The sequence below is a fragment of the Lithobates pipiens genome, unplaced genomic scaffold (genome assembly GCF_037356315.1).
Source record: "Lithobates pipiens isolate NorthernLeopardFrog02 unplaced genomic scaffold, aLitPip1_a1.2 Scaffold_13, whole genome shotgun sequence".
Classification (NCBI taxonomy): Eukaryota; Metazoa; Chordata; class Amphibia; order Anura; family Ranidae; genus Lithobates; species Lithobates pipiens.
Window position 1 is genome coordinate 390,997,187 of NW_027507718.1, and position 21,521 is coordinate 391,018,707.

The following is a 21,521-nucleotide window of genomic DNA, read 5'->3' on the forward strand; positions in this document are numbered from 1 at the left end:
TCGTCTATAACTTGTGCTTCAAGTGCTCTGCAAGTGTCCAACTTGCCAGTGAAAATGTGCAGCAAATTAACAGACTTACAAGTCAACACTGCCACAAATTTTTGGAAAGTTATCCTTGCTATCTGGAAAGTGTCACTTACTGAGGACGTCCCTAGTAAAGTTTTGATATTTCTTAGTCTCTGCCCTTGGGGGAAAAATATGCTTAATGATGGTAACACAATGCAAGCAGACAAACTTTCACACTGGGTCATTTTGCAGGCCTGAAACAGCCACTGGTGTGTCTTTAGTGTGAAAGCCCCAAGGGCTTCCACACTGAAGAGGTGCACTGGCAGGATAGTAAAAAATGTCCTGCTAGCAGCATCTTTGGAGCAGTGAAGGAGTGGTGTATACACCCCTCTTTCACCGCTCCTGCCCATTGAAATAAATGGGCAGCGTGGCTATACCGCTATACAAAGCGTTGCTGCAGCAGCGTTTTGCGGTGGTTTTAACCCTTTCTTGGCCGCTAACCTCCCCTGCTAGTAGCTGAATACCAACACTAAAAATATCGTAGTTTTACTGCCAACGCCGCCCCAGTGTGAAAGGGGCCTAATATTAGTCCTGTAAAAAGTCATACTCATGGACAATATACCTCATCTATCAGCTGCCTTAAACAAGATATATTTGTTTGCTATGATGACAATAAAAAAAATAAAAAATCATACTTTAATTCTGAATCTGCCTTCTGTGGTGCAACACAATTCATTTCCTATTTTTGACTTTTTTGCAAATGTATCCCATTTATCACCAAGCATCCTTTCTACAGTTATAACTCAGAACTCAACTAAAATGGAACTAAAGCCCCATACACACTATCAGTTTTTACCAAAACCACGTAGTGCAAGGGCCTGCCTGGTTGCATACAAATTGAAACTCCTAAGGTTTGACCTCATATTATATGGTTTTGGTAAATCTGAAGGAAAAACTCAGCAGAAAAAAATGATAGTGTGTATGGGGCTTAAGACAGGAAAGATATAAAAGTGTAGGGCACAATGTGATAATTTAAAGCCTAACTCCATGTCTTGTGTTACTTAAATAATTCATTTGTACCACTAAAAATGCTGGTGCTGTCAACTCTGCATGAACTGTAGGGTAGCATACAGAACACCGAGCTGTGTTCCAGCAGTGGTACAAGGACTTCCCATCCCATTCCTGGAACAAAATGGAGTCAGGCGTAGTGCTGCTCAGCCATTCACCATTGGAGCGTAATGAAGATATCCTTATGTTTAACATCCAGGATTTCAAGCATAATGAGTGGTCTGTTTGATGGAGTTTCCTTCATAAATGTGTTTTTTGTTTCAAAAAGAATTTGGGTGCTTATAAAAAGTTAACACTGTTAATCAGGTACAAGCTGAGTTAGCAAAATGTAAATTATAAGTCTTTCACAAACAAATTAGCTATAATCATTCAAATAACTTAATTGTTATTAGTCATCAAAGTGACACAACGAATGAAGGAGGAGATACCTTTCTCCATGGAAACCAGATTCACATTCGCACACAGGGCCATCCAAGCTGTCAATGCATTTCCCGCTGTTCTTACAGGGATTGTCTTTACAGTATGGTCCTAACTGACATCTGCAACAGGATTATTATATTGAGATGATTATTTAAATACATGTCTATGAGTCAGTGAAAGAATTACATTTAATCGTTTAGTTAAATTTAAAAACAAAAGTATATGTTAAGGCTGATACACTTATTTTTAGCACATATTCTTCTTGTGCCCAATTTCTACTGATAACATAACCCCGGACATTACAGTTTTAATAGAACAAGCGTATGGATTGTCTTAAATGGTTGTGGGGGGGGGGGGGGGGGTAGCGGACCTCCAGCTGTTAAATGTAACCGATCTGGTGGCAAGTGTATTATGTAAGATATAGATGGTGCTGATATTTTCTTGTTGTGATAGGAGACACAGGGCATCAAAATAGTTACATGCAGGTGAGTATGGACAGTGAAATCTAGTGAGTACATAAAACAGCGCTGTTACATAATTGTGTGTGATAATACCTTATGTGTTTTTGAAATATCAAATCTCTGGTTTGTTTGTCCTTCTCGAGTGTCCTCCTATTCTTCCTTTCCAGGGTCCCCCTGTAAGACCCTTTATCCTCCACTCAGTATCCTCACGTACCCATCTAGCGTGTCCCTGTGTTTAGCCTCTCCCTCACTCCAACTGACCCCTTCAATGAAATTTTGTCTATACCATATTCTGCCAATTCCATAAGAGGTCCAAACCCTTGAGCCTCACTACTACGGAAGAAGCAGAAAAAGTCTATCTAGGGTAGCTAGTAGCAGTTAATCACATTCAGTTAAACTTGTTTGCAATATTGAAGACATTTTGTAGCTTATCCTTGACAAATCTCCAGTTCTGAGTGTCAGGAACATACCCCAGAATTTATACTTGCACAGGCCACCTTAATCCAGTCACTGTGGAATGTGTCAAGACAGATGAAAATTGTCCAGTAACAGGATTGAAGGGGTGAAAGTTGTGGAACCACCCTGTTTTTGTTACATAATCCCATCCTGTGGTGTCAGGAAGTCTGCATGGGTGTTAATCATTCAATTCACATGGCCGAAGGTGTAAATTCTTGGGCCTTCAGCACCATCTGTCTTCCACATATAATGAAAATGGAAATAAGTGCTGGGGTATGTTCTGGACACTTACTAGAGCTGAAGAAGTGCTTAGATAAGTTATGAAATATCTGTCACATCACAGAACAAGTCCAGTCAAAGGTGACTAACTAGTACTAGATATACAATGACCTGGATAAATGAATATCTTCACAAACATTTCTGTCTGTGATAAGCTGACTGAGTCTGAAAGAGGCAAACAGATACTCTGCCAGAAAAAATAAAATAAATGAATAAATTAAAAAGCTAATGCATGTACAAAGGCACCTAGAAAATTCCCAAAGCGTTGCCCTTATGTCTATGTCTGCCCCTTCCTACTGGCCACTGAGTTAGCCCATCTTAGCGATGAGCCAACGTGTACAAGGGTGAAAGGGGTGGTGGGTGGAAGCAGGAGGTTAAAGAACGTTCCAACATTACCTGTAAACATAAGAGCCCATAGGGGCAAAGTTTATGGGCCAGCTGCAGGTATGTGACAGCAACTTTATATTATTATCAGATTGTTTGTTTTTGTTGACAGTCTCTTTAAGTCAGTGGGTGTTTAAACCAATGACATCTAACTAAACTGAAATTGGTGAACTTTAGGAACATGCTTATCTAAACACGACTTCCATTCTTAACTAATCTATGTGAATTGTATAAAAAAAGATATCACATTTTCTCTAAAGTGAGATGTGCACAGAGCAATTCTGTTCAGTATACCCTATAATCAGCTTTCCCTCCTGACCACAAATACTGAACTGTAATTGGCTGTTAAGGTCTACTACATACCACCGATCAAATCAAGTAGTCACAGTCTGTTTAACGTAGTGTAATCACAATATCAGCAGGAGCTCGGCAGGTCAACAGAGTCCACATCCTTTGTAGAACATATTCACAGCAGAAAAATGATTCCCAGTTCTTCTGCTATGTGCAGTAAATGGGTAAGCCCATACTACATTTGAGCAGTGGAACCGTTTTTTATGCTTTTACTGCCCTTCAATTATTTTATTTAGTTAATCCAGTTCTGTTAATGCTCAATGATCTCCATGCTAGGCAAGGTGCTACAGAAGATGTAACACTGGGGGATTTAACGAAAGGCAAATCCACTTCGCACTGCAAGGGCACATGAAAGTACAGTCGCTCTAGATCTAAGGGGTAGATCTGAAATGAGTGGAGGCTCTGCTGATTTTATCATCTAATCATGTACAAGCTAAAATGCTGTTTTTTATTTTCCTTGCATGTCCCGCTTGGATCTACAGCGACTTTACTTCCAAGTGCACTTTCAGTGCAAAGTGGATTTTCCTTTAGTAAATAACCTACACTGTCTGAGAATGAACTTTGCTGTTTAAGATGGAGTCAATCAATAGGAACAGCTCTGTATAGAAAGTCCCATTCATATTTAGTAACAACATTTTTTAACGAATAAAGCTTTTCTGCAGCAATATTTTTCCTTGATGGTGGGAAAGACCTAAAGGGTTACTAAAGGTTTGTTTTCTTCTTTTTTTTTCTTAAATAACAAACATATACTTACCTCCACTGTGCAGTTGGTTAAGCACAGAGTGGCCCCAATCCTCCTCTTCTGGGGTCCCTCAGCGGCACTGGTAGCTCCTCCTCTTCTTGAGTGCCCCGTTGGAGAAGCACTCTCCTTCGGGACACCTGTACAGGCATGCTCCCGAGTCCTGCTTCTGTGTCTATTGACACAGAAACCAGGATTCCCCCCCCCCAGGCACCCATGCCATGGGGTTTGATTGACAGCAGCGGGAGCCGATAGCTGCACTGCTATCAATCTATCCAATCAGAACAGCTAGTGCTGATGTGCTCATCCCCGGGGAGAAAAAGATAGGGTCCAGGTAAGTAAAACGGGGGCATTTGGGGGGCTGCATCACTACAGAAGGTTTTTCACCGTAATGCATAGAATGCATTCAGATGAAAAACCATGAGGGTTTACAACCTCTTTAAAAATTTAATGTGTTTTTATTGCTTTCTGAACTCCCTTTGGGGAGATTACCCCATACTTTCTGTGCAGGGTATCAGAAGGACAGGACATAATGGGAAATCTTTCCAAGAAAGAATTAGCAACACACAAATATATATTTATTAAAGCTGAAGACTTTTTATTCCCATTTGTTCCTTCCTGGCCTGATAACAGATACCCTGCTTATTTATTTTCCTAGTGTTGGAGTAGAGGGAAATTGGGGTCAAAAACTGCAATAACAACAGAAGATGTAATCCTTCCCTGCTCTATTCAAAACTAAAAATGAAAACACATTTAGAATTGGGCTTTACAGCTGAACTCCAGGCAGATTTAAAATACACAAACTAAAACATAAGTATGGTAATATCAAAACGAAAAAAAGTTCATACTAACCTAGATGGCTGCAGCACCAATCCATGCTGCATCTGTCCCCCAAAAGCTCTACACTGAGAAATGAGTGATCAAACACCGCTGATTGCTCAGTTCTCCCCCTCTGTTCTGAGCATTGAGCCATGATGGGCTCTCTGCTCTGCCCCTCCAGCGCTCACTGGAGTCCTGGGCTGTGCAGAGGGTGGGGCTGGCTCAGACTTTCAGCAGAATGGCAGCTGCAGGTCCAGGTATCTGAGTCGATCCTGACTGTAAAGTTGGGATCCTTCTCAAGTCTGGACTGGCTGAGTGACGCTGGCTTTAGTCCGCTGTTGACTGAACACAGATCACAGGAGTGTAGAACGAACTGTACTCCTGTAATCCATAGAAGAAATATAGCCGAAATAGCTTTGTATATACTTATTTAATGCAGCATTGCATTAACTAATACCTAATTAAATATTTTTTTTTAAATGGGAGCAGTGTAAGTACCTGAATTTAACCTGGTATCAGCCTCTTGCAATATCTGTACAAATTTCATATTGGGGGAAGAACAGCACAAGGAATTGTGGAATTGTGAAACAGCACAAGGAATTGTGGTGCAGTACAAGGAGACAAAGAGATGAGCTCATCAGTCTGCTGCTCCTTTTTTCAGTGTACAGTTACAGATGGAAAGAAGGACATGACTGTTAAGTGTTACTGAAGTGGGGCGGAGACAAGTCAGGTCTTATTCCCTAAAAGACGGGACTGTGTTTTGGACAGTAATACAAATCCTATGGCAGATAAAACAGCTCTCATCTATGTATTTAGCTATTTTAGCCTGGAGTTCAGATTTAAACAGGAATGTATTTGGATTTTTTGGCTTTAGTTCATAAATGGAAAATCTAAAAAGAGGTTGGATGTTTATACCTATAATCTACCCACATCCACAGTATTTGGCAGCGTTAATACGGATAGTGAAGAGCTGTCAAAACAAGCAATCATTTTCTGCCATCCACAACTCTTCTGTGATACACTTTTTTGATTCAATATTGTTTGCAGTAACCAGCCCATCCAAAATGCAATAGAGGTTAGATACAAGTGCTGGCTTCATCTATTCCCAAGCTGTGAGAAGTAATTCTTTCTGGTGCGGTTTCATTATTGTTTAGCTGCAGCTAAGTGGACACCTACTGGGTTTGAAATCCATGGAGAAGAAGCAATGCCTAGTCTGCTTAGAAATATAATACTTCTGTGATATTACACGGGGACACACATCACCGTTTGCTTGTCAAGCTATTATCTGGTGTCCAAAACTCTAGCTGAAAGTATGCAATGCATTTGAAGATTGAATATAATAAAAAAAAAATTGCCTAAGACTAATAAAAAATTCAGTTTCCATTAAGTCAAGACACTTATAGTGCTAAGGCATACAACCTTTGCACAAACGTGTTTAAAGGGGCGTTTTCAACAGAGTAGAATGGCAACACCTCTGACTAGATCTGAGTATTAACTGATAGGGTGGTCCTGATGAGCAGAGTTTGTCCATTCATGCCTATAGAATTCTTCATCTTCCTATACAGAGAGCACCAAGTCTATGGCATATGTCACAATGGTACCACCCAGAGAGGGAAGTAATCATTTGTTTGGTTGGGATCAGGGAATTTTTGCAAATTGTCTCTACAACGACCAAGTGTTTTATCCAGCTCAGTGTCCATGGCAATTTCCATATTTGGCGCATAGTGTTTGGATGAATGGAGATAATTTACAAAATAATAATACACAATATATATAGTGCCAACAGTTTACACAGCGCTTTACAATGTAGAGGGGGGGCAGCACAAGTAGAGTACAGTTCAATACAGAAGGGACAGGATGGCCCTGCTCGTAGAGCTTACATTTCAAAGGAAGGGGGTGGTGGTACAAAAGGTAATAGATGCAGGAAATGATTTGATGGGGGTGGCTCAGGGAAAGTTAGGTGGGTGTGGGATAGGCTTCCCTGAATAAATGAGTTTTCAGGGATCATCTAAAGGTGGACAGGTTAGGGGCTGATCTGATATACTGGGGCAGGGAGTTTCAGAGGATGGGAGAAGCTCTGGAGAAGTCCTGAAGGCGAGCATGAGGGAAGGTAACAAGGGAGCTGGAGAGCTGGAGGTCCTGGGAGGAGAGGAGGGGGATGACTTGGGAGATATCTGCAGATGAGGTCGGTGATGTAGATGGGGGCGATGTTGCGGATGGCCTTGTATGTTGTGGTTAGCATTTTGAACTTTATACAGTGGGGTAGGGGAAGCCAGTGAAGGGATATGCTGGCAATGTTTTTGCATTGACTGATCACATCTAATTTTATACTTGTGATCATGGCTGTAGAATGATAGACAATCAGATCTCCATCAATAAGAGGGGACAATTTTAATGCCCTGTACACACGGTCGGACATTCCGACATCAAAATCCGTTGGATTTTTTCAGATGGATTTTGGCCCAAACTTGTATTGCATACACACAGTCGCACAAAGTTGCCATTGTATAAACGGTCCAGTAGCCAATGGCTTTCATCGTGTAATTTATTCTGAGCATGCGTGGCACTTTGTCCGTCGGAATTGTCTACAAACAATCAGAATTTAAACGATTGGATTTTGTTGTCGGAAAATTTTAGATCCAGCTCTCAAACTTTGTGTGTCGGAAATTCCGACGGAAAAAGTCAGATGGAGCCCACACATGATCGAATTTTCCGACAACACGATCCGATCGCACATTTTCCGTCAGAAAGTCAGACCGTGTGTACAGGGCATAAGAATTGGTTTTGAGTGTCTTTTTTTAATACTGTGGTCAGTGATCAAGGACTTTACTTTAATATGTTTTGTAGTGGCACACAACCAATAAATTATGGATACACAGCGCTCCTTTCCTCCCCAAGTGTGAAAAGAAACAAGGAGTATTACAACTTACCTCTGGCCACTGTAATCTCCTCTACAGTGGCAGATAAAGTCATCCTTAACTGCAATGCAGGTACCACCATACAGACAAGGGTTGGTGGCACAGGGATTGACACTTATTTCACAATGTGTGCCCACATATGATGATGTACATTTACAGTAGTAACCTGTTGGAGCAATCACAGAAAGTTCAGTATCAGGTTAGCAGTATCACAGAAATACAACTACACCTTTCTCACAAACATTATCATATAATGTAGGTCAGTGAACAAACAAACTGTGCAAATAGCAAATGTGTTATTTCTCTTGTTCTCAGGTCTGCAAAGGCATATGGAGGATCAGTTGTGCCAAAAAAAAAAATCTGCTTGTCGCCACAGGGAGTAAGTAGATGCAATCAGCTACATTAGAGTATCCCAAATGTTATTCATCTCCAGTGTGTGTCAATGCACTATTAATAACCACCCACCTACACTACTATTAGTATGCTATCTTCTCCAGAATGTCTACTGACACACATACAACACCATACAACGGTTTCACCTTGCTCGCTATGGTGGCCAATGTAAAGATATATAAGTGAGTGATGTGAGGAAACAGCACTTGCATAAAAAGGTGATACGCCAACCTTACACAAAAATATATTAAAACAAAGTGTAAAGTAAAATGAATTAATACACAAATACAATTAATGTCAGAATTATACAAGTGTCACTGATTATCAAATTGCTAAAGTGTACCACTCAACATTGTGTACTGTACAAAAAACATTTAGTGTGCAAACATAGCAATCTTAACCACTTCTGGACCACCCGTTGTCAATATACGTCAGTCCTTTGACGTTAAATACCGTTGCAATGGCAGCAGATAGCTGCCATAACCCCGGTATTTTTTTCAACGGCCAACGGTCTGCTTTAACATAAAAGTGGTCTCCATGGCAGATTCCCGGCAAGATCACTTTTATCAGCGGCAGGAGAGATGACCACCCCCCTCCCACCCTGCCCGGTCATCTCCACAGCTTACCAAATCCGTCGGTAGTGGTGGAGACGATCCGATCCTATCCCCTTATAGGCAGGAAGTCAAGTGAGGGAATGATGGCCCCCACTCAACTCCATACCACTGGATGATGGCAACAACGTCAAATGTCACTTCCGCCTAAGGGCTTTAAAGGGACAATTTTTTGTTTGTTATTGCTTTGAAGTGTAAATGTGAAATATGAGGTCTTTTTGAGCGAGAACAATAATTCTAGCACTAGACCTCTGTAACTCAAAACTGGTAACCTGTGGAAATTTTTTACCGTCACCTATGGAGATTTTTAAGCGCCAAAGTTTGTCGCCATTCCGCGGGCAGGCACAATTTCGAAGCATGATATGATGGGTTTCAATTTACTTGGCGTAACATCATCTTTCACAGTATAGAAGAAAATTGGGCTAACTTTACTGTGTTCTTACTTTTTTAATTAAAAATTCCATTCTAGCAACAAAAAAAAAAACTGATTGTAACTCGTAAACAACACATGTCAAAAATAAGACTGGTCCTTAAGTGGTTAAAGTGCTGTTGCTCAATAAATGTCCAATAATTCATAAAGTCCGCAATTCCACATCAACAAATCTTCCTGAGGTACTCTATAATGATGTCCCCCAGTGTGCAAAACAACTCCACTACGTCATTAGAAGTGCAGTGATCCTTCACCTATATGCACTCACCGGCTGCTAATGCCAATTTCTATTTTTACACACTAAAGTTTAGTTAAAAAGGTAAAGCAGTGTTTAATTTAAATACCCAATCATGTTCCAGAGTACATAAAACAGAACAGTATTTTATTCTTGCATGTGATTGGATAATTGAAGCGAACAAAGCTTGGCCCTATTTCCCAAGTACAGTAAAGGGCAACAGAATGTAAATCACTTGTACCAGTGCAGGTAAACAATGAAGCCTACTTTATACAGCAAAGCTACTACAGACTATTACAGCATCCTCAGTGGCCAAACTGTTCTGACATGGAAATAAGAGGAATTTTGACTTACCTGCATATTCCATATTGGAGTACAGTGAAGAACACAGGCAAGATATTAATAGACCATGGGTTATAGGCTTGTACCTGAAGAAAAAGTGCCTATAACCCATGGTCTAAAAATACTGTACAAATAAGATAATTTATTTGGACTAAGCTTCTCCCAAATGAACTACTTAAAATGGAAGCAAACCTAGAGTTCCAGTTTAAAAGTTTTCAAACCCCAAAGTATTTTATGGATGTACAGTTCCCCTATTCCAACATGTAAAATCAGAGCATTTCCCATGGGGCTCGTTGAATGCTTTAAGAGTCTCCAAAAAGAATGGGGGAACAATATACTGTAGGCGGCAAAGCATGTGTATGAATGTTATTCATTTGCCAGATGTACAATATTAGATATTACCAGTAAAATACAACTACACTTTAACCGATACAATTCTAACTCGGAGAAAGCTTTTCTGCCACAGTGATACGGCTTGTCCAATACTTGCTTCGGGACTAAGTAACACATTTATAAGTCTGCAAGCTGCTATAATGCAAAGATGTTTGGGACACATAATATTTCCCTATGTGCTCCATAGTTTTATTTCTACTTTTCTTTAAATAAAAGTGCAGGTGAATTTCTCCTGTTTTGCCTCTATTAATAATTTAACAACAGCGCTATTCAAATGATGGATCTCTTCTTTTATGGCTGCTACTATGTGAGCCTTGAGATAAGAACTGAAGATAGATTTTCTAATCTAGATTTTACTGCACAAGAGGGAACACAATGTACAGTAGGTAATCAGCAGTTTTGGAATATACAGCCCCTTATAAACCAAATAATACAACAACAAATAAACACTTAAACAATTATGTCAGTGAGTGTAAGCCGCGCAGAAGAAAGCCTACCTCCATTAGACAGGGGGGAGCACACCCCACCATTGTGGCAGGGGTTGCCAGCGCAGGCATCGGCGGTCGTTAGTGAGCATCCTTGAGTAATGTCCACAGACTCTTCTATTAGAGCAGAGTTCTTTACTTTGCTATGAAGGGGGAGATCCTGACCATTGAGATACACAGAATCTATGCATCCTCTGAATCCATTACTGACTTGGGCACCTCTTCCATGCTTTGCTCCTTGGCGCATGTGGCCTCCAAAGTATACATAATTGTCCAGGTTGAGTGTTCTCAGAGTTCCGGGTGCAGTACCAGATGCAGTATGGACACGATCTAAGACCAATCTGGCATAGTTACCATCCACCTCTAATGACACTGTGTGCCATTGGCCATCATTGATATGAATACTCTGCACAGACACAATTCCAGGACCACTTCCACAATCAAACTTGTATTGCAGTTTTCCTCCTTGGATCTATAAAAAAAAAACGAAAAGAAAACAGCATTTCCAGTCATTTATGAACTCCTTAAATTTCATCAGAAATAAGCACCACGTTTCTGCTTTAGATTTTCCAGTAATACCAAACCAGAGTAAAATCCTTGTTTTCTACAGAAGTCCTATGTCTGGTGAGTACTGGAAAATGTTAGCGTGATTTAGTTCATAGATCATACAGAAAGTGATTTACTGTACGCTGGAAAATACATTTTTAAATGTCTGAAAGTACATTTGGACAAGATGGTGGGCTGCTTATCCTCAGGAATGCGCAGGGTATCAAAACTGCTTCAATATGAAACATTATAAAGCCTGTATATATAATGAACTTCATCTCCAATACTTTAGCAGAGTTGAGATACTGGGATAGAAATTGGAGTCAGCGAGTCTAACAGGAGCCAGCAAACATGTACGTTTGTATGACAATGGGAAGAAAACAGGTTGTTGTTTTTTTGCCCATATAGGCTTCCTAATTACTACGCTTTGTCTTTGCATTTGCTCTACTTTACTGGATGTGGGCTGGTGTCCTTTTGGATGTCATTGTTTGGCCAGATAACATCATAGAAATGAACTGAGAAATAGGCTGAAACAGACTGAAATAACGTAAAGAAAGATAAAGTACATTAGACCATGCAGAGATCTTAGTGCTGTAGTTCGCAAAAAATACCAGAAGACAGGGGGTGCTACTAGACTCTATAACTGAAATATCATAATCATTTTATTTTTGGAGGGGGGCGGAGGGGGCAAAGTGATCAGTTTAGCAAGTGTGTAGCATGAGACATCTTGTTCAGTGGAGCTGTCACTTGTCAGAAGCAGTCATCTGAAAAAGTGTAATCTCTGGGCCTGGAGGTCTCTGCTGACAAATGCATTTCAGGTAAGAGAACTTTTGCATTTAAAACATAATTACAGAAAACAAGCAAAAGTACACAATATTGCCAAAAGTATTGGGACACTTTAATTAACTTTATTGGCACCCCAGTCTTAGTCTGTAGGGTTTCAGTATTGAGTTGCCCCCCCCCCCCCCCTTTGCAGCTATAATAGCTTCAACTCTTCTGGGAAGGCTGTCCACAAGGCTTAGGAGTGTTTCCATGGGAATGTTTGACGGTTCTTCCAGAAGAGCATTTGTGAAGTCAGGCACCGATGTTAGACAAGAAGGCCTGGCTCGCAGTATCCACTCTCAAATTCATCCCAAAGGTGTTCTATCGGGTCGAGGTCAGGACTCTGTGCAGTCCAATCAAGTATCCCCCACCCCACCAAACTTGCTCATTCACACTATATTGCCAAAAGTATTGGGCCACCCCTCCAAATCATTTGGTGGAGGGGGGATTATGATGTGGGGTTGTTTTCAGGGGGGTTGGGCTTGGCCCCTTAGTTCCAGCAAACAGAACTCTTAAGGCGTCTGCATACCAAGACATTTTGGACAATTTCATGCTTCCAACTTTATGGGAACAGTTTGGGGATAGCCCCTTCCTGTTCCAACATGACACAGCAAGGTCTATAAAGACAAGGATGAGCGAGTTTGGGGTGGAGAAACTGCACAGAATTCTGACCTAAACCTGATCAAACACCTTTGGGATGAATTAGAGCGGAGACTATGAGCCAAGCCTTCTCATCCAACACCAGTGCCTGACCTTGAAGCTGTTATAAGCTGCAAAGGGTGGGCCAGCTCAATATTCAACCCTACAGACTAAGACTGGGTTGCCATTAAAGATTATGTGCATGTAAAGGCAGACATCTCAGTACTTTTGGCTACATAGTGTATCTGTTGCTTAGGAAAAACTTTAACACTGATGCCGCGTACACACGATTGAATTGTCCGGGGGACTTGGTCCGGCAAACAATCCGCCGGACTTTATAACGAACGGACTTGGCCACACACGGACACCCCGAAAGTCCGGTGATGACATACAGCACGTACGACGGGACTACAAAAGGAAGTTCAATAGCCAGTAGCCAATAGCTTCCTTCTCGTACTTGCTTCAGAGCATGCGTCATTCTTAGTCCACCGGGCTAGCACACTGACGAATGGATTTTCCACTGAAAGCCAAGTCTGGCAGACAAATATTAAGTCAAAACTACTTTCTAAGTCCGCCAGACTTTTACGATGAAAAAGTCCGCTGGAGCCCACACACAATCGAATTGTCCGGCGTACTGTGGTCCAGTGGACTAAGTCCGCCGGACAATTTGATCGTGTGTACGCGACATGAGAAGCACCATTTATTTAGAAATAAATTGTGACTATAGGCAGCACCCCTGAAAGTGTTACAATGTCCCAATTTAGTCACTTTTAACAGACAGCTTGGTCTGTATGGAAATATGGAGAGAAATATAAATAAAGGCATGCAAAATAAAATAATCTAACCAGTTTGATCAATAAAGCATATGTAAACCCCGTAAACAACGTGTATATTTATTTTAGCTTACCAGTCGATGGACACAGTGGTTGTATTCGTTTTTAAGGTTTTATATCTTTATTTTCACCTAATGATCCTTTAGGTAACACACATCCTTTCCTAGGGTGACAACATTCTGTCACTATATTTTATCTATGAAGGAGCAAAGTTGTCACCCTAGGCTGCTCTCCTGAATGGACTAAAAATACTGCGGTCTCTGCTCATCTCCTTTACAGAGAAGAGTAGTGTAGTTCAAGGAAGATAGCTTGGAAAGAGAATTATTCTTTTTTTCTATCAGGATCAACAAGTATTTGTCTTTACTTGCAGAAAATGTACTAAAGAAAAGAAAACTGATGCAGTCAACACATCTGAGGACCAGTCAACTGCAATATAGAACAATTTTGTTCTTGGCTTTAGGTATACTTTAACTGCGTACAGTTACAATATTTCTTTAAAGCTGAGTTCAGACTCCTCTAAACCTATAAAAAAACATTTGGAGGATTTTTTATTTTTTTTAATACTTACCAGCCCTGTTGCTATGTAGTCCTCCTAATCTGCCACTTCCTGGTCAGCGGAGCTCCTCGTCACTTCCTCCCTCGCCTGTGCTCCTAGGAAATGATGTGTCATCATTTCCCAGGAGTCTGCGGACGGTACTGTGATGTTGCCATAACAATGGGGCAGGACCATCCTCCGTCGCCCCCTCTTGCTATGGCAACTTTAGAAACAATCAGCGCTACGGCTGGTGAAACGCGCATGCGTGAGATCGAGAGGTGCATGCTGGTTACCCAGCATTTACCTCTCCAAAATGAATCCAGGAAGAGAGCTCGATTGGGCTTCACATGCTCACAATCATGATGGCAACGGTCACATCAGGATGTAGCAAATAGTCAGTAAGAAATTTATATTTTTGATAAATACATAATAAACATTGTATATTAGTTTTTGAATTGTATTAATAATAATGATAGGATCAATAAAAAATAAAAATAAAAAAAATGTTTTTGCCGGAACTCCGCTTTAAGTAGAGCTGTGACCTAGTGCACTATAGCTATGCCAAGATGAAAACAGATGACCTTGGAAAGTATGCTCTTGAATGTACTTTTAATATGTATTACAAACTATTAAAAAAACATGAATTCTTGGCACCTGCGAGTGTTCTTGGCTCCCCTTTCCTCTTTTGCTGCAAGCCTCTCTATGCACAGTGAATACTAATGCATCTGTGTGGCATCAAACATGTCAGCAGCCAGCCAACGAAGTCATGGTACTTAAGAGATCATCGCCCAGAGCTCGGAGGGCTGTTTGTAAAATTCGAGGGGCGAGTCCCATACGGAAGCACCATTCATGACACGTTCTCTTGTGTGTGTGTGTGTGCCAGCAACTGGTCAAAGCAGTCACAAAACATCAGGGAGACAGGACTTGGCGGTGACTCTGTTTGATGAGCCTGACTATGTATCCGCTGAGGAAAAATTTATGTTGTCACTTGTTGTAAATAAAGCTAATCAATGTTGAATGTTTTACTGACACAAACGGATACCAATGTATTCACCAGTTATGTCTCCAGTCGAGCTGCTCTCTGGTAATGATGAATGTTTCCCCAACTTAATAATGGAAATGCAAATTTACGGAAAAAACATATTTGTTCGTTTGATATAAAAAGGAACATGACAAGTGAGCAAATAACCAAATCCAATTCATTTTCCTATGAACAATTCAGCAATCATACAGACAGAGCAGAAAAGGGATGAGAAGGCATGTCACATTTCTTATCCTGCACAGCTAGATTTAAAATTAGAGTGTCCACATTTTGACTGCCAGAGTGACAGAGTTTATACTCATGTATGTTGAACATTTCCTTGGATTAAACTTCAAATTCTATTTCCAAAATAAATAATATGAAGTGCGAATTTTCTGATTAAAATGGAGGCCTCTGTATCTGTATCATTTAAATGCTTGGGCTGAAAGGTCATTAAAGACATATTACCCTCCCGAAGCCCCCGTACACACGGTCGGAAATTCCGACCACAAAATCCGTCTGATTTTTTCAGACGGATTTTGTCTGAAACTGGTGTTGCATACACACGGTCGCACAAAGTTGTCGGAAAATCCAATCGTTCTGGACGTGATGACGTTCCTTCGTTACAACGGGACTACGTTCAGGCTAGTAGCCAATAGCTTTGCTCTCATACTTTGATCTGAGCATGCGTGGCACTTTGTCCGATCGGAATTCTCTACAAACGGTCGGAAAAAGTCCAATCGGATTTTGTTGCCAGAAAATTTGAGATCCTGCCTTCAGATGTTTTCCGTCGGAATTAAGTCCGATAGAGCCCACACATAATTGGATTTTCCGACAATATAATCCGATCGGACCTTTTCCGTCGGAATTTCTGACCGTGTGTACGGGGCATAATACATAGGTTAGCCAAGGGGTCTACAAACTTTTCAGTAAAGTGTATATTTTACAAATATTCCTAGGTCAAAAGAAAGATCAACCCCCTCCTTTCCCCTGTCAGACTCTATCAGCGTCTTCCTTTTCCTTGCATTTTGGGTCCCTATAAGGCCCCATTCACACCTGAACATAGCGTTTTCAGGCAGAAATTTTTACAGCGATTTTGCAGCGTTTTTTTACCACGTTTTGCTGCGATTTTGTGCAGGGCAAAAGGTCACCAATGTACAAAGAAGAAAAACACCCAAATCTGCCTGATTTGAGTGACAAAAAAGGGTCCAGAACTTGTTTGAGCTTCAGGCGTTCGGCATCAGGCGACATGGAGTGGAGATGTGAACCATCTCCATTGAGAATAATAGATTTTTTCCCCTCCAGCGTTTTGTAGCTTCAAGCTTCAAGCTACAAAACACTCAGGTGTGAATGGGGCCTTAGAGTCCTCCTTACAACAAAGTCTATTAAAGTCTCCCCTAACATCAGGGTTCCCATCATATCCCTCCCCCAGATCCCCATCAGAGTCCCCTTATATCAAGGTCCCCTTACATCAGAGTCTCATCAAAGTCCACTGTTACATAGGAAGCAATCTCTACTGACTATTTTTTACTTAAATTTCAATTGTTTTTGACAAAACACATTCCAATATAAATGAATACATTTAATTGGTATTGTTTATTATAGTGCATAGAACAGATAATAACAAAAATTGGGGAATGAATAACAAGAACTAATAGCTTTAGTGTACAATATCTGAAGTTTAATATCCCGCTACCGCCCACCTCAAGTGCAATCATACTGTACGCGGGAGCTGCTCACCAAATATTCACATTTTTAGGAATGAAATGAAGAAGATGAGCCTATAAGAAATTCAATATCTTGGTGTGCAACCTCTGCTGACTTTAATCCTCAACGTGTGCACATAAAGGACACGCCACTGATTTTAGCAGCAGGCCAGATAAAATCTTGTAGTGGGTTGAATGTGGCCCATGGGCCGTAATTTGGGGACCCCTAGGTTAGCTATAGAGGTAAGTACATCTCAATAGGTTCAGCTCAGTGAGCTGCCTGGGTTATTAAAACTTTATTTTATGATCATTTATTCATCAAAATCTTTCATTCACAATTATAAATACCACTGGCGATTAATAAATAATATATATATATATATATATATATATATATATATATATATATATATATATACATATTTATATTTTTTTTTATTCAACCACTTTTCTCATGAATTAGTATTTTATTTCATCAAGTATTTTTTTTTTTTTTTACGCCACAAACCTTTCACATACTTTTATTTTGTTGGGAAAGCAGTAGTACAGTGAATTCAATAAATATTCTTCAGTTGTAAAAGTGAGATTGTAGACAACTTCAAAAAACATTTTGATGTTTTCTCCCGGAAGCAGAATGTACAGGGAATTGCTAAAGAATAAACATCACACACACATACACACATAGGTTGAACTGGATGAACCCATGTCTTTTTTTAGCCTTGTAACTATGGTCTATACTGAGATAATACAAAATCATGAAAATACTACATGATATGATTTAGTAGTTTAGCTGCTACATGTTATTGTGTATATGAAGCCTACTTCTGCAATCAGCCACCCTGCTAGCCCTGTAATATAACACGCAAGCTCTTTTTGATTGCATTAAGGTGACATTAAACTCTGGATTTCTATTATTACAAGTACTTATATAGCACCGTCAATTTAAACAGCACTTTACATATACAGTATATTGTACATGTCCATTCCCATCTGTTCCTGTCCTCAAGGAGCTTACAATCTTAGGTCCCAAACTCACATGTACACACATATTAGGGCCAATTTAGACAGGAACCAATTAACCTACCACATGTCTTTGGAGTGTGGGAGGAAGCCCAGGCAGGCACAGGGAGAACATGCAAACTTCAGGCAGTTAGTGCCCTGGTTGAGATGACCCTAGTGCTGCTATGCGGACGTGCTAATCACTTAGCCACTGTGACATTCAAGTATGTATTCTTAAAGTGGAGCTTCACTCAAAAGGAGAAGTTCCACTTTAAGGCTTCCTCCCCTATTCTCTTTAGCAAATGGCACTTTTTTTGGGGGGGGGGAGGGGGCAGGTAACTGCTTCCACTACCGCTCGGATCGCCTAGGCTCCTCCCTACATTGACCCCCCCCCCACAGTCTTCTGGTACATGTCACAAGTCTCAGAAGACTGCGGGACCATTCACATATGCACAGCACGGATCGTGCATGTGCAGTGGGCACTCAGCTGTGAAGCAGCAAGCTGTCACAGTCGGGTGCCCACAGTTGAGATGCCAGTGATAGGGACAGAAGACCAACGGAAATAACGGCTCTGGTGAGCACATCTCTGGATCTTGGGACGAGTGATTGTCTGTTTAACCTCCCTGGCGGTAATCCCGAGTCTGGCTCGGGTTGGGATTTTACTATCACGAGGGGTAACCCCAAGCCAGACTCGGGATCGCATCGCTGGATGCAGGGAGGACACAGGGAGAGTTACTTACCTTGTCCCCTGGATCCAGCGATGTCCTCCGCGCTGTGTGATTGAGCTGTCCTCCACTCGATTCACACAGTGCCCGAATGCCGCCGAGGTCCGTTCCCTGTGACGTTACGGCGCACGGGAGTGGAGAACGGCAGCAAATTCAAAAAAGTAAAAAGACACAAAACACACACAGTACTGTAATCTTACAGATTACAGTACTGTATAAAAAAATTACACACCCCCTTTGTCCCTAGTGGTCTGTCCAGTGCCCTGCGTGCACTTTTATATTATAAATACTGTTTTTTCTGCCTGAAATTTGGAGATTGTCCATAGCAACCAGAAAGTGTCCCTTTTTCAGTGTTTTAGGATTTGATTACATTATTGAATCATTTTTATTATTATTTATTATATTATAAACTTTATCATACCCGGGATGTCTGCTAGACTCTGGTTTGAACAGAAGAGAGTTATTCCTATTATCCTATCCTATGACAGGACTACAATATAAAATGCCAAATTTCCATGCAAAATAATTGTACCGCTTTCAGCACCTAAAACCAGAATGAATCATACCGCCAGGGAGGTTAATAAAAGTCAGCAGCTACAGATTTTTGTAGCTGCTGACTTTTAATAAAACACAAGTATCATTGGAGTTCCTCTTTAACAAAAAAAAAATGTCCTTTTGTTGCTCTCACAACCTCCAAATCTCAACATTGGCCGAGATCCGACTTGGTTTCAGAGTTACCTGGGAACATTATGAGCACTTTATTATCAGCTATCTTTAGTATTTCTGAAGAGATATTTAGCGCTGCTCCATTACATATCATTCATATTTTTGGTAGAAGCCAGCTGCTTTATATTCATGTTTTTGCACTTTAGCACTTTACCATATATATGGTTTACACGTTTAATGGCACATTAGTACTTCACGTTTAACAGTGCTCTTATAATATGTTGTGCCTGCAAGCAAAGGAGTAATTCACCCATTCTTCTCATCTGTCCATTTACCACTCCATTTATTCCATCACTGGCATCACTCACTGGCATAACTAGCATGGCTGCCATCACTTCCTGGGATGCTACTAATTCCATACCGCCAACCTTAAATGATTAAACATCCTTACTGTGTATTTAAAGGTAATACAGCCAGGGAATTTCACCATTACTCATATCCAGAGCAGCGCTGTACCATTGTAAGTTATTTTATTTCTCCCTTTTATACTGAGTCAGGAAAGAGTGTAAAAAGAGTGCATCATGCATCACTCTGAAATTCTTTTACAGCATGATCTCTTTCAGAGTTTTAAAATGTAATTAATGAACAAAGTTGCCGTTCGGTCTAAGAAAAATTAAAATAGATAAAGCACCTGGCCCAGATGGCATCCATCCCCATGTGCTGAAGTAAATGAGCTCAGCAACTGAAAGGCCATTTTATCTTATTTTCTAGACTCTCATTTAACTGGGTCAGTTCCATATGGGTCCATAGTGGATCAGACTGGCGTATAACTGATAATGCACTGTCCTCTTGTATGTCATTTTTAAGAGGTGGTATTCAATAATAAATAGCAGAAATATTCCAATTTCAGAGAATAAGCACGGGTTAATGGAATGCATAGCTCCCAACTGTCCCTCATTTGGAACCAAGTCCCTCTATTCCGCATTCCTATTTGTTCAACTTTTCGGTCTGATGTACTAAATATGTCCTGTTTAATTGTAAGAAGTGTTATACTGCATTACATCCAACCATTTAATTAGTTGTTAGTTTTAAAAGCCAGTATAAAGAAAAAAGCACTTGTAAAAAGCAGCCCCCCCCCCCCCCAAAAAAAAAATTCCCATTGGCCGCCACTGAGTCTACGCAAACTTTTTAACACAGAGGAACCATTGGAATAACTTTGAAGGCTCAGGGAACCCCTGCTGTATTATATTACTATATCAAAAGTTTACAGTACATTAGTATGATGGTCACTTAGAATAATGCGCCTTCCATTTGTGGTCATTGGAAACCCGGGTTGAGAAAGGCTGCTTTACATTAAAAGGTATCTTTCTCATCTCAGAAGGTTGGAAGGTATGGAAAGGTTATGCCCACACGATGAAGTAAATAACAGCGTATAGAACATGCTACCAATGCAAATGTATTTGATAATGTTCCATGTTACAGCTTGTTACTAGCGAATAACAGACATATAAAGTCACAAAAGTGAGTACACCCCTGACATTTTAGTAAATATTTTATTATATCTTTTCCTGTGACAACACTGAAGAAATTACATTTTGCAACAATGTAAAGTAGTGAATGTACAGCTTGTATAACAGTGTAAATTTGCTGTCCCCCCAAAATAAATCAACACACAGCCATTAATGTCTAAACCACTGGAAACATAAGTTAGTACACCCCTGAGTGAAAATGCCCGAATTGGGCCCAGTTTCCCTCCCCGATGTCATGTGACTCGTTAGTGTTACAAGGTCTCAGGTGTGAATGGGGAGCAGGTATGTTAAATTTGATGCTATTGCTCTCCCTCTCTCATTCTGGTCACTGAAAGTTCAACATGGCACCTCATGGCAAAGAACTCTCTGAGGATCTAGAAAAAAAAGAATTGTTACTCTACATAAAGATGGCCTAGGCTATAAGAAGATTGCCAAGACCCTGAAACTGGGCTGCAGTATGGTGGCCAAGACCATACAACGGTTTAACAGGACAGGTTCCACTAAGAACAGGCCTTACCATGGTCGACCAAAGAGGATGAGTGCATATGCTCAGCATCATATCCAGAGGTTGTCTTTGGGAAATAGATGTATGAATGCTGCCAGAATTGCTGCAGAGGTTGAAGGGGTGAGGGGTCAGCATGTCAGTGCTCAGACCATACTCCGCACACTGCGTCAAATTGGTCAGCATGGCTGTTATCCCAAAAGGAAGC

The 21,521-nt window shown here is 40.7% G+C and overlaps 1 protein-coding gene across 9 annotated transcripts in view; it reads right to left on the reverse strand.

Annotated features, from left to right (window-relative positions):
• Nucleotides 1-21,521, reverse strand: part of FAT1 (FAT atypical cadherin 1) — a 386,437-nt gene that overhangs the window by 25,266 nt on the left and 339,650 nt on the right. For all 9 annotated transcript variants that reach the window (XR_013272342.1, XM_077477359.1, XM_077477364.1 and 6 more), the window contains 3 exons: nucleotides 10,803-11,262; nucleotides 7,914-8,067; nucleotides 1,503-1,613 (listed from right to left, as the gene is read on the reverse strand). Coding sequence is in view for 8 of the 9 variants with exons in the window: in XM_077477359.1 (XP_077333485.1) it covers nucleotides 1,503-1,613; nucleotides 7,914-8,067; nucleotides 10,803-11,262 (725 nt within the window). In the remaining variant the exon portion in view is untranslated. The remainder of the gene's footprint in view (nucleotides 1-1,502; nucleotides 1,614-7,913; nucleotides 8,068-10,802; nucleotides 11,263-21,521) is intronic.